At 40.1% G+C, this 14187-nt stretch overlaps 1 protein-coding gene across 1 annotated transcript in view; it reads right to left on the reverse strand.

Annotated features, from left to right (window-relative positions):
* The window catches only part of LOC138933168 (netrin-1), a 169699-nt gene extending 162457 nt beyond the window's left edge, over window positions 1-7242 (reverse strand). Inside the window, exon 1 of the mRNA XM_070295715.1 lies at window positions 5192-7242. Within this exon, the coding sequence (XP_070151816.1) occupies window positions 5192-6587 (1396 nt within the window). The 5' untranslated portion in view covers window positions 6588-7242. The remainder of the gene's footprint in view (window positions 1-5191) is intronic.
* Between the last annotated feature and the right edge of the window lie 6945 nt (window positions 7243-14187).

Raw genomic sequence — 14187 nt, forward strand, 5'->3', positions numbered from 1 at the left:
CGCCTCCACGATCACCGGTCTCGGTTTCAATTATCCTTATTCCATTGCCAATTACACCCACTCGTGAAATTACTCTCGTTAAAATTTCCACGAACATATTATAAAGAATCGTTAAGTGTGCAACATCATTGCAATTTTGTTTCTAAAAATAATTTTACGTTTATATAATTTGTTTCTTGTAAAAGTTTCACTTATCTCATTTTATTTCTCTCTCTCTCGCCATTTTTTAAAATTATTTTCATTAAAGAATATATCTTAGAAATATATTTTAGAAATAATATAAAAAGTAAAAATTATAATTTATTATTTTCTTCTAAAAAATTTCAAGCATTTTAATTTTTCTCTATTATGTATATATAAAAAATATATACGATTTACATCATTTCGATCAATGTGAATTAAGAAACCAGACGATTAGATTATCCGTGATTGGTCATCAACGTTTCCGAGAATATACGAAGCGACGGACGGTTCGCCAAGTATGTGCCGTTTTGCGCAATTTTGCTCGAACAGAAATTACCTGGCTCGCGCGGCACGTATTAATTAATAGGTAGCGTCCTGCTCTTTCTTTTCCCCGATATAACGAAACGAGTCAATCGAAGATAACCGACTCCCTGGGAGCGAAAGGGGGAGCAGGAGCGGCTCTGATCGTGATCCCGATTTGGCGCTCGATCGCGCGCAATTTCTCCCGTGTCTGAAATTAATTAACCGCGATAATTAATGGCGACGTTTCTTCGAACGTAACGCGCCATCGTACGAAACGCGAAATGGTTTCTATTTATCGCGCGGTTGACGTTCCGCACGCATGCACACGCGTATGCACGTATCGGCGTTGATACGAGGGGGAAATGTTTCGCGCGCGATTATCCTAGATTTTACAGGGGAGATGCAAATGCTTCTCGCGCAGAGATATGTCGGATCGAAATTTCGGGTGTCGATAAAAGTCTGGCAATTATTTTATTTATTTGATAGATTAATCTTAGCACTTTCATGAGAATCTAGAGAATAATGTCAGTGACATTAGCATTGTACGATGCTATTATAAATATAAAATTATAAATAATATATTTTTATATATATATATATATATATATATATATATATATATATATAAAGTATATATTCGTCTAAAACAGATTTCATAACTTGTATTAAATAAATAAATGACTCATAATTTTCTAAATAATTTATAAACTTGTTATAAATAAACCTGTTAACGTTGATATATATTTAAAAAAATTTATTTATATCCGATGCATAATTTACGATATTAATCGATGTAATATTCATGTAACTCCATTGGAAAATAAATTTTATTCGCGTATAAACAGGCTGAACTGGATTTAATATACACCGGTATATAAATGTTATACATCTTCATACAAGCAGTGCATGAGAAACATTGATTCGATTTCTATTTAACATCGGTTAATTACCCGGGCGGGCAACTGAGTTTCCGTATTTATGCAAATATAGGCAATCGATATGCCTTCCATCTGCAAACACGTTTGGGAGCATATTTATGAAACTTTCTTTGCAAACATACCGAAAAGGAAAATATATAATCCCGCATTATTTAATTAGATTCAAAATGTAATTTAAATCTAACTTAATTTAACCGAATCAAAAATATTTTCCAAGCGATTATCTGCTCTCGTCCCTCCCGGAGCGGGAAAATCGGCCGACGATTATCTACGCGCGTGAAAGCGCAATATCGAAATGGAGCGAAGAAGGGCGAGAGAAACGGTACGGTATGAAGGAGAAACGATTCCGGTGTGACAATCGCGGTCGGACACGCGTGCACGGATGTTCCACGCGCGGGACAATCTGCTCACGGATGATCGATCGCACAATCCTGATCGATTCGATACGAAGGACCGATCGATCGATTTGAAAAGGTTTCATCATTTGCCGCCCGATCGCGATATTATCATTTGCGACGGCCAATTTTTCGCATCTCGCATTCGACGGCTCGTCGCGTAAATTAATTAATTATCTCGACGTGTTTTTTAATCGGAATAATCGACAATCGTCCCGCCGCTTGACTGCCTCTCCATTCTGTTCGCGATTTCCAATTGCTGAAAACATTGCGTTAACTGTTCACAGAGAACGTTAGTTACGGTTCGCTGTGAGTCTATTATTTAATTAATACAAGTGGCGCGTCGTTGTGTACAGATCAAATATTCGCGCTGACATTTACTCGTTTAAATCAGCATTGTGATATATTCTCTCTTCCTATTTGTTCTTAAAAAAATAGGTTCCCGATTGTTTTGATTTTACACAACGACAGTGATTATTCTTTTTATTTTATGATGTCCAATGAAGGAAATGGATATTCCAGATATATATGGTCAATGCTATAAATTATATTTCTTGAATATCGTGTCGATTAAAAATTATTCTTTTGCTATTCGTCGCTATATTAATTCTTTGTTTTAAATTTATGGAACAAATTCAAAAATCAGAAAGCGTTGTGAAATATTCGCAAGTGGATGTCGCATCCCATTCTGGACTTTTGTTTCGAAATCAATGACACTCGGGCAGCTAGTATCTCGCGTAACTGCGTACGAGGAGCACCGTTAAAATCGCCAATACGGATTAAAATTCAGGGTTTTCGTGGGGGGGAAAAAAAAAAATCGAACGCCGAGCTCGCCGATAAGAGCGAAAATCGCGTGGCTCTCGAACCGCATTCGAGAGCGACTTCCATTTCTCGGTCGCGCGCTCTCGGCTCCATAGCTCCTAAAAATAAACAAGGGTGTCCTCTCGCAATCACCGATCCAATTAAATCCGATTACATTTTTCGCCGCCGCGCGGCCCTCGCGCGAGAATCTCTCTCTGATGGCGTTCGTCCCTTATCGATTCGAAACGATTTTAGAGAGTGGTTTTACCCTCCGACGTTTTTGATTTCGGCTACGCGGCCTCCGCGATACGAGAGACTTCGAGGGCAACGCCTCGCCGCTTCGAATTAAGGGGACCAGCCCCGAAAGAGCGCGGTCTAACCCCGGGATCGTTCGGAAGAGAGATGCGAGACAGGGAATACGAAAGAGAAAGAGAGGAATGGGAGAGACACCGGAGGGGTAGTAGACAAGAAGGGACGCGGAATCGAGCGAGTCTTCTCAATGTTTATTTTTTACTTCTCGAAAGACCCGAATGCGCACCCCACGATGGATCCCTGATCCCACAGATTCAATAAATATAGCATCGAATAACGGACGCTGGATACAACCGACGTTCCTGGAGAGTCTCATCGGTGACACGAGATTATTGTCGTAGCCCCCGAAATTCGCGTCGAATCGGTAAGAGCATCTCGTTCATTCGCATGGAATGAACAAGAAAGGAAAAAGCGCGAATTGATGCGCCTGCTTACGTCGACAAAGAGCCAAGATGCAGATTTATAGGGATAAACGGAGAGAGAGAGAGAGAGAGAGAGAGAGAGAGAGATCGTATAACGGAATTTTATCACGTTTACCGTACAAAGTATAAAATTATAAAATTCCACTTATATTGGCACTCATTTTATATAAATCTAATATATATCTTTTAACTAATGAAATAAAATTTATACAAATGCAAGTTTTATTTTTCAAAAGATCACACTTTTTGCGGGACAAAATTAAAGAAAAATAACGATGAATTATATTTAATGAAGATAGAACGAAACTTTCTGTCGATCAGAAAAAAAAAACAATTAGTTAAATTTACCCTACTATCGTAAAGTGATAGATAACTGTTTAATATGCATCGCATCTCCCCTCTCCCTTTCCGCTACGGTGAAAAGTAATACGTTGTCCGGAAGTTACAAAGGATTAGCCAGCCTCAAAGCCTAGCTGCATCTACGTCCATTTAATTTTGCATTCGTAAACAGCGTCCAGATGTTTAGCTTGCTACAGCATCGCATATGGCGACTCCCCATCGGATCAGCCATATCGTCGATCTAACTCCGTATCGAAATATCTTTGATATTAAAAACGATTGCATCGAACTTTATATTTGAAAAAAGTATCGTAAATTATTTCGAATTAATTATTACGATGAAATTATTGTATCCCCAACAGAATTTATGTTACAAATGTCGATATGTTAATTTAATATATATGTGAAATATTTTATCGAGTATATTTTCTGGGTTATTAATATTATGCGCTCCCTAATTTTCTCATAACAATAATAATGTCTCGTAACAATAATCTTACGATCAACTCGTTCACGAAATCATATGACAAAAAAAATCATCGATAAACCTATCAATTATTCTCGTAGTATTCGTTTGCATATATTGTATATATCTTCGTAATTCGACTCTGCTTTCGCTATCCCTCCGACCACACAATATACGCGACTATCACAAAACTTATGTAACTCTACTCGCAAGAGCTTCGAAAATGCATTCTCCCGATCGCACAAGCCCATGCTACGCCACGAAATCAAATTACGATTGTATCTCTCGCAGTTTGAATAATGGACGGTATTTGAGCGCGTCTATAATTGAAGCCTAATTCTAATTACGTGACGAGAAATCACTCGCATGCATTTTAATGTATAATAAGTAATTTATGAGTATAAAGCGAAAATATTATTTTTCATTTCCATTTGGTTTGGCAACAAGAATAATATTATAAAGATATCTCGTCATCGCATTGTCATTTGATTCACGATGGCATTTATATCGTCAACATTCAATTCGAAGCAATTTTATAATATTTGTCAAAATACCTGTAATATCGAAAAATAGAATCAAGTTGTCTAATCAAATCTTTTATCGAAAAATTTTTTTATCTGTATCGATAATATATTGCATGATTTTTGAGATCCGTTTCATTAATCGTTCGATCTTTCAATTGTTCGATTAAGCTAAATTAAGATATATGAAAAAATATTAAAAGAATATTAATATTATTGCAAAATTATATGCTCTATTCGCATAAACTATTTAAGTGACGTATTAAAAAACGTATCGAATTTGAATTTGATATAAAGAAAAAAGTATAACAATGTGTTTAAGATGAAAGATTTTTTGCAATATAGATGATCGATATATAAATTATAATTTAAGAAGTATTATTATATACTATTTTAGCGATTCGCGTAACTTTTACGTAACTTCATCATCGTAAACCGAATGAAATCCGCTTGCAATCGATACGCGCGTAAAGTATAATTACTGTTATTATCGAGATCGTGTCCCACGAACCTTTACACTCGTTGGCGTCCCTGGCGGTGGCCCTGGCCCACGGCCGATCGAAGTGGAAGGGCCGGCACCGCTCGCAGTCCCTGCCAGCGGTGTTGTGCCTGCACTCGCAGACGACCTCGCCGTCCTTGCCGGGGATGCAGCGCGCCGCGTGGCCGTTGCACTTGCACCTGCCGCCCACGGCGAAATCCGAGACCGCGTAATGGTGGGCCATGGTGATGGTCGCTGGACCTAGACCGACCGGTACCATTATCACCGCGCCGTTGCTGGCCGGCGTCGGCGTCGTGGTCGTGGATACGGTGATCGGGACGAAGCCCATGTCCCGCACCGCGGCATCGATCGCGTCGTTGGATTGCATCTCCTGGGGCGCGAGCACCTGGTGCACCGACGGTAACGCCGTGACCAGGGGTTCCTGCTGCGCGTGCGACAGAATCGCGTTCTTCTGATTCTTGAGACGCTCCTCGCGCTCGCGTTCCCGCTTCGTCAACTCCTCGAGACCGATCGCCGCGACGTGGTGGTCCTCCGCGCCGTTGCGCGATGTCACCTGATCCGGCTGTTGCGGCATGTGCAGCCGGTTGAAGACCACGCGGATATCGGTGGCGGTTACCCAGTCCTGCAGCACCGGCGAGTTGTCGAAGTCGGCGGCGGACGGTCGGCCCTCCAGGGTGCTGAAGGCGATCCTGCCGACCGGGCCGAGGCCGTCCCCGCCGGTGTAACGGTGACTATCGGTGCACCGTGCTTCCTGCTCGTTGGACTTGGTAATGGTGGCGCGATTCGGTCTGCCGTAGACCCGGCGGCACTGCGAAGAGTAGAACTGGAACGGCTGCCAAGTCTTACCGTAGTCCATGGATTTATAGATCGCGATCGAGTCCGGCTTGGCGGCGCGCGGGCAAAACTGCAAACTGACATACGTCAGCTCGTACTTCTTGCCAAGCGAGAGAGTGAGGGTGACGTTGTCGGGCGGTGCCGAGAAGCTTTGCGAGCTGACGAGCGGCTCGCTGCGCCAGCAGGTAACGTTGTTCGGATTGTTGAGATCAGTCAGGTAACTGGCGGGGAAGCGCCGTCGGGGCGTGCTGTCATCGCACACGTGACAGTGGCCGATGCCGGCGTTGCCGCCGGACTCGTCGGTGACGTCGCAGTAGCGGGTGGGCCCGCCGGTGCCGCACGTGGACGACGCTTCTACGGTCGCGCCGAAAGCCGCGTTCACGAAGTCGGGTATGCAACGCCGTGGCCGGTCCTCGTCGTAGCACGGATCGCTGGGATTCTGCTGGCTGGAGAACATCTTGGCGTAGATCTCGCCGTGGATCCGCTGCGGCGACAGCAGGAGCAGCAACTGGCCGAACAGGATCGTCGCGAGGATGGGCCGGAAGGAACGCGAGCTTCGTTCTTTCTCCCTCATGTTTCCGCACCGATGGCGAACCTTGTTCGGGGAACACTCCTTGTCGGAGGGTACGGTGTGAAGTTGGTGGGGCTCTAACCTCTCTTGCTTCACTTTTCCCTCCGAGATAAGAGGGACTGAAATGTGATCGGTCTTAGGCCACGCTCCGCGTCATGTTGAAACCGGAACGCGTTTAATTTCTGTGTCGTCCGTCTCTCTCTTTCTCTCTCTCTCTCTCTATCTCTTTAAATTTCTTCACTCACTCATAGCGATTCACATTATATCGATACTAGCCGAGACGTATTCGTAAACGTATAACAATCGCGATATACGAATTTAATAATATATCCTCACGAAATAATAAACGCACTGTTCCACACACTGAAACTAGATTACCGTCCAAGGGAAACCGTTTCGGAAAGAGCCACCACTTGGGAAAGAGTTCCTCTCACTCGAAGAGAATTCCGCGGGCGCACAACGAGCGCGAGCCGCGAACGGACCTCGAGCTGTGAAAACGCGTCTCGTCCGAATCCGGACAATCGACGAACGATCGACGGACGGAGCCTTGGATGGCGCGAAAAGCGAGGGGAGTGAATCGGAAACCGACGATAAAACGATCCTAATCTCGACAGCGGCTCACCGCTAACTGAAACACCGTCCTCGCACGATGCGCATCCGAACTGCCGCGAAGTCCCTCTCCGATCACGGGCCCTCCCCACCCCGCGCCGTCACCGATGCGTGCACCGTCCCTTCCCCTTCATCCCCTTCACTCGGTTTTCCTTCTCATCTCCGTTCGGCCAACGACGCCGTCGCTCTCGCTCGCACGCTCACGTGGGCCAATCGGACGGCACGCTCGCGGCCCCCACGCGAGATGGTCCACGGATTCAAAGCGCCGGAGGGATGCTGCGTGCGCTACCATGGATCAGAATCGGTCAACTGACCCCCGAGGATGCTTCTTTTTCGTATGAGAAGGAAAGGATGAGACGCATTGCGTGACTTTTCTTTTTTTTCTTTTTTCTATTTCGGCGACTTTAAACTGTTGACTTTAACCTGTTGGCTCGTTTGATTTTGGGATTTCTTTTTTTGTTGCGTCTGGATTACACGTGATTCTAATTCAATACGGATGATAGATAGCAATAACGTTCTATATAAAAATATTCGAATTATTTATATATTAGAAACATTATAGAGAGATACTTTCACGTAGAAATATTTGAAAGAAAGATTGAGGAGATTGAGTTTATGAGAAAGAAATTTATTTATTGCATTATTCTTTTTTAAAATTTTAATTTTATATTTAAAAGCGGGAAGTCTTCTCTCTATATAATCGCATTTGAAAAAAGTCGCTTTTGAAAAAAATGTTAGTAATAGTGTGACAAAATATATAATACATGTCTTTAATCTTATCAAGATGATCTGTTCACACATCCGACTTACATTTTCATCATACGATAATTTTCTGTCATAAGAGAGGGATTTACATACATGAATATATTATACGATATGCAATATTATGTAACATTACAATTTCCTGTACATATCGTCTTTGCGTAGGACATAGTGCATAGTGGACGGTACACGTGTACATGTACGTTATTTGTCTTTGGCCGTTCAATCATCGTCCCTCTATATACTCGAGCATAATATTGCTCGATGTAATCCGTTTCTGTTAATACACTCTACCGCTGAATATCGCCTCTATTGAGTAATGTCTTGATTAACTGACTCTGATTAACGATTCCTTCTTCTAGATTATAATTGAAATTATGAGATACAAAATATCAAACTAAAATCCTTTCGACTGCAACAAAGATTTATTATACAACCTTGTAATGCAAATAAATTCTACAACTAATTGTAAGTGAATAATAAAATCAACATATAATTTTTTTTTTATTTTTATATACTTTACTATATATTATGTATTTTCTCAAGGTCGAAAATTATTCTCATAGAAAAATATAATTAGGCATTATCCTTCTTCGTGACTTAATATTTTTGTATCTAATTGTAAGTTTCAAGTTAACATTAAAAGCCGTTCGTATAACAGTAAATTGATGTCTCAATATCTTTGATAAGAAGTATTACTTCAATTCTCGACTACGGTTCTATTGAACAAATACATTATGAGACATCCCGTATGATCGTTGCTATGAATGTTCAAGAGCGGATGCGAGGAATATTGATGAAGCAATCGAACATTGTTCGTCAATGGGACATGTTCATTCAAGGAATCGATCGCCGCGAGCGGATCGTAAAGAACGCTCGCTTCTCTGTCCCGAGAGGAATTTATCCGTGGATTATTTCACCGCGATCTCCCTACGGGCGAATGAGTTCTTCCGTCGATTTCGTCGAGGGAGAAAGAGAGAGAGAGAGAGAGGGAGAACGGATCCGGTTGCGCGCAGCGAGTTTTCTGCCGCTCCATTGGTCGGCGGCGTCGAATTGGCGATTGGAGAAAAAAAAAAGAAAAGAAACAGAAACAGACCAAGATGCAGAAAATGAGAAAGAAGGAACGAGAGAAGTCGACGAGGAGGAATGGAGGGAGGAGGGAGCAACGTCTGTTGCCGTCACGCAAACTCCTGTTGGACCGCAATGTGGGAAGGCCTCGTTGGCTAACTTGACAGCCCGAAATCTGGTATAGGGTACGATAAATATAGGTCCAGATGAAATTAAGTCAGTCGCGGATCTCTTCTAAAGGTTGATCTAAGATTCGTTATAGTTTCTTCTACCCGATTTGAATCTTTCAGAGCAATATCTTCTTTCTATTAGCGATGGTTCCAGATAGCGACAACTATACCGTCAGGCACTTTCGAAATATATTTCCTGTTTCTCTTGCTGAAGAGATAGCCTACACTAATGTCACGTGACATTCGTTAATTATCCATCAGTTTATTGATTGTATTAGATATAGGCAGTCTAGTAATTTTATATACGAGCGTTGTTTAAAATTCTTTCTCGACATTAGCCGTTATGCTCGATTCAATGTACATCATGAATTAACACAAGTTAATTAATTTAACTAAAACAAATAAAGAGTTAATTAATATAAAAGTTAATATATTTTTACAAAAATTTTAATTTGATGGAAACGAATAAAAATGACGGGAATCAGAGCGTTAAAAAATTAGAGAAAGGATCGCATTCGACAAATATATTACGTATATTTAAATGTACGCAACGTTCCTATAAAAAGTGAAGAAAATGCCGCGTCAATGCGATACAACTCGCTCGAGATGAAAGACGCGTGAAAACGCGGGGCCACCGTTTAAGGGCGTCCCGCAGTCTGACAGAAGGCAATTTATGTACCGAAAGGCCATCCTCCGGGCAGGCAAAGTATCCAAACGCAGATTCCAAAGTACCCAAAGCACAAGAAACATAATTATGGCGTTCGACGCAGGTGGTGGCTGGAATGCTTTTGACAAGCGCTACCTCGTCGCGTTAAAACGCGTTCCTTCTTTTGCGCGTTCCTTAGGCCTCGTATTCAGTGTCGAAAATCGAGGAGGATTATTCAAGATATACGAGTATCCTCGCACGCAAAAGGATATATATATTTTGCGATTGAAATAATAATACGTAATAATACTATCTCAGAATTCGCGTGGATTCGTACTTTTGATCTGAATACTTGACAATATTTTTACAACATGCGTTGTTATTTACAATTTATGCTATTTATAGGAACTATAGCTACAAACTGCGTACAAAGATGCGACAAAATTATATATAAATTAATTTTTATACAATTTTCTGTTACATCTCCTCGTAAAACATGTGTGCTGCAAAAACAATCGATGCAATATTACTTATCGTTTGAGTTTAAATATTCAAAATTACGAATTTTTAACTTAATTGCATTTTCAAATAATTCTTTAATTTCCGATCAATTTTAATTTAAAAACTACTCGTCCTACGGAGATCAGTTTTTGTAAATTAAGCTTTAAGAATACAAGTGGATAACAATATTTTCACCCTGTACAATTATGCTCTAAACTCGACTCCCGCGTATAAAGGTAACATTAATACCCACAATTGCTCGAAATACGAGTGCCACGGTAGCCATTAACTATTCATTACAATGATCAAAACCCGTGAACCAGCAAAGGGCATCGGATTTAAAATCTTGGAAGTCACGGTATCGGCGAACGCGACATCATAAATTTGATAAAAAGTTATCACCACCGCTCACTTGCGTGCATCAAGGCGAGTGTGACCCGCTGCACTCGATGATTAAATGCACCCTCTCTCTCTCTCTCTTTCCTTGAATTATGACTACGCAGTTATTACGAATCCAAAATTAGAAAATTAGAAAACTAGAAAACTGGCCTTTTAGAAACTCAACATCAAATATTAATATCGATATTAAAATCAATCTTACAAAATCTTTCAACTTTCGTATTCACGATATGCTCTCTCTTCGAAACATACATCAAGTCACACAACCAAAGAGTGATTAAATCACACACAGGGAGTGTATTATATGTTATAAACATATAAATTAACTATATTAAATTTTAATGAGCGTTAATATAAAGTTAATATTGATAAATGTAATAAAATTTGCATTCGTCAAACCTCGCATTTTATCTATCTTCATCGTATCAGTGATATACTTGTCTCTCTCGGAATTGTGTTCTTCCATCGTACCTCGGGACGGACGATGTGCGAGCCGGAGAAAAGTCCATGAACGCGTGGACGATGGGCAGCATCCATTAATCGAATTAATGTAATCTGAACGAATGGCTAGATGGGCACGAAACGGCCGTGATGACGTCCGGGCTTTACAGCTTATAGGCCTCGCGCGGATTAAAACTTGAAAACGCTATCGTTGACACCGCTGACCGATCGCGATATCCTCTTCTCGCCCTTGCTTGCCATAGCAGGATTCTTACGAGCTCCTTCCGTTTCTGCGAGGATCGACCCTTTCATGCCGCTTCCGTCGCGCTTTGGAAGTCGTGTGTCGGTCTGACCGTGGATAATGGTCGGCCCGATGGATACGCACCGTAAAAAAAAGTCATTGCGAGATCTTGCACAATCTCTTCCCATCTTTCAGAATTTATTTCATGAATAGAAAGTCTTACATTCGAGAGACATGTTCGCAAAAACGACTCAGAGGTTTCAAATTAGAGAGAGATTTCAAGAATATATAAATATATAACAATTCTAAAATCTAAATGTAATATTATTTCTCAATTTCTTTTGAATGGATTCAACTTTGATAGAAAGATTTAAACCTACGATAATAAATAATTGACTTTTTAATCGATAAAACTATCGAGGCTTTGTTATACTCGACGTTTCAATATTTTCTGAATAATTAATGTGATATATATGGAAAATATTGAAAATGAAACAATACGAATACTCTTTTGAAGTATCCGACGAGTTTAAGAACGCGATATAGGAACAATAGAGGATTCGTGAATTCCTTACACGAGTTCCCACGAAAATTCCAAAGTAACGCAGCAGAAGGTGAACGATTCATCTTCCTCGGTTGATTAACGTATGTATACGATTGCTCCTTTTCTTTTTTTCTCCAAGTGACGCACGATCGGCGGCTTTCCTGAAATCGTCTGTAGCTGGGGCAAGTCATCTTGCGTAATCCTTGGAAGCGGGCAAGGTTCGTGCCGATATTCACGATTCTAGGATTAACCCCATGTAAAGTCGAGGAATTTATGACGCCCGAACGCGGGCTACATGCGAATATTCCTCGAACGACGGTCACCCCTTTTTTAGGTCGAGCTAATTTATGCCTATAATGTCGAAGCTAATATAAAAAGATGATGCATACACCGCAGGCATCTCTTGAGACAATTTATCTTTATTATTTTTTTTTATACATCGCTAATATTGCCACATATCAATCATATGTTGAATGAGTATGAGAAATATTCATATAATATATTAATAAATGCTATAAAATGTATGTATTTTTAAGTAGTCGTACATTTTGTGATTTTTATTACGATTAATCTGTGATAAACAAAATATGTTGATTATTTCATTTTATAAAATAACAAAATTATATTTTTTTTCAGCTCGATTCTACTAATGTTACATTAAGCTAAAAATGGTAATTAATACAAGTAATATAATGACTGAAGAGAAAAATAGATTTTCAAAATTCTCTTTTTGTAACATTACACAATTTGCTAAGTTGTATAAATAATTTTATTCTTCAAGAAGTGTTGATGTGTGTCTCGACATTTTCGCTAAAAAAAAATCTATTTAAAAAAAGTATTTATTCAAAATAGGCAACGAAATCATCAAAATTGGGGCAACGATTTGAACGCGATAAGAAAAACGCCCAACAGATTTGATCAAATAATTTATTAAACGTTCGCCATTTTATAGTAATTTACAATGTTACAAGACAACGATGTGCGCTCACCACGTCGTTCACGGTTTCTGCGCTTGGTCGCGAGATATTTACGTCGGTTGTCTGTGAAAAACACATTACGGCTCTAAAACACGGTTACGCAGCGGGGACGAGCGAACGCGCGATAAAGAAAATGAAAAATCCGGTCGAATACGCAGAGGCGATACGTTCGCGGTAATAATGATAATGTATTCTTTTCTCTTTCACCATGAAAGAAAAAAAAGAGAGGAGCATATTATCGCATCACATGCGTGCTCGCCGCCCACGCCACGATCCGTTCGCGTCACTTATAATTCCCAGTTTTCTTTTTTTTTTCACTCTACGAAGCTTAAAAATTACGTCTAAAAGTAGTATAGTATTTGTACGAAATATATACCGTTGAAAGTAACGCGTGACACCTCGAGGAAGCACTCGACTGCCGGTGAAACGTGTTTCGCTGTTACGTGTGAGAGAAACGCGTGTGGTCGCGCGACGATTAAACAACAGTGGGAATCACCGAAACTTCCACAGAGAAGTGGCATCGCCACTTATTTTCTTTTTATCGTACGCGATGGGTGAGTTGCGTTATAAATTAGTTCGCGTCCGCGGGGAGCGAGGTTGCGCGAAAAGTGTCAAGGCATTTGTTTATAAACACGATACTTCCTTACTATTCAATCTTGACTAAATTATATCTGACATTATTTGAAGAACTTTGCAATTTACGATATTTTACGGCCAACTGTTGGATATTTTCTTGAGAAAGTAGAATATTATTTATATTCAGGAGAAAATTAAATTAATAGCCATCTATGAATTATTCGCGTTTATTACTAGACATATGTTAAAAATTAATATCGCGATTTTTTTTGTAAGATATTTATTTCAATTTTATTATGCAGAGATTATACTATATATATGCCGTAATTGAATCATGATATCAAAAGTCAAAAATTCTGTTCACGCGTACTAACGTTTGTGATTTCAATTAATTAATCATTTCAATTAAAAGCAGATCTTCCACAATTTTCTTTCAGTTTGCAAATTTTTCCAATTCGAAGTTGATTTCTATTTCCCGGAACAAAAATATCGAACATGTTATGAAATATTGTATATTAAAAATATCTCACATGTTTGAAATTTCTTTATGAAGAACGTAAAGTGATTCATTTAGGACGTGTTTCTTGTTACCAAATACACTTGACACCATCGCGATCTTCACTCGAAGGAACGTGAATTATGTCTACGAGTCATGTCGTGTCGCTTCGC

Source organism: Polyergus mexicanus, unplaced genomic scaffold (genome assembly GCF_030449975.1).
Source record: "Polyergus mexicanus isolate NDT 795.1 unplaced genomic scaffold, iyPolMexi1.0 SCAF_5, whole genome shotgun sequence".
NCBI classification, from domain to species: Eukaryota; Metazoa; Arthropoda; class Insecta; order Hymenoptera; family Formicidae; genus Polyergus; species Polyergus mexicanus.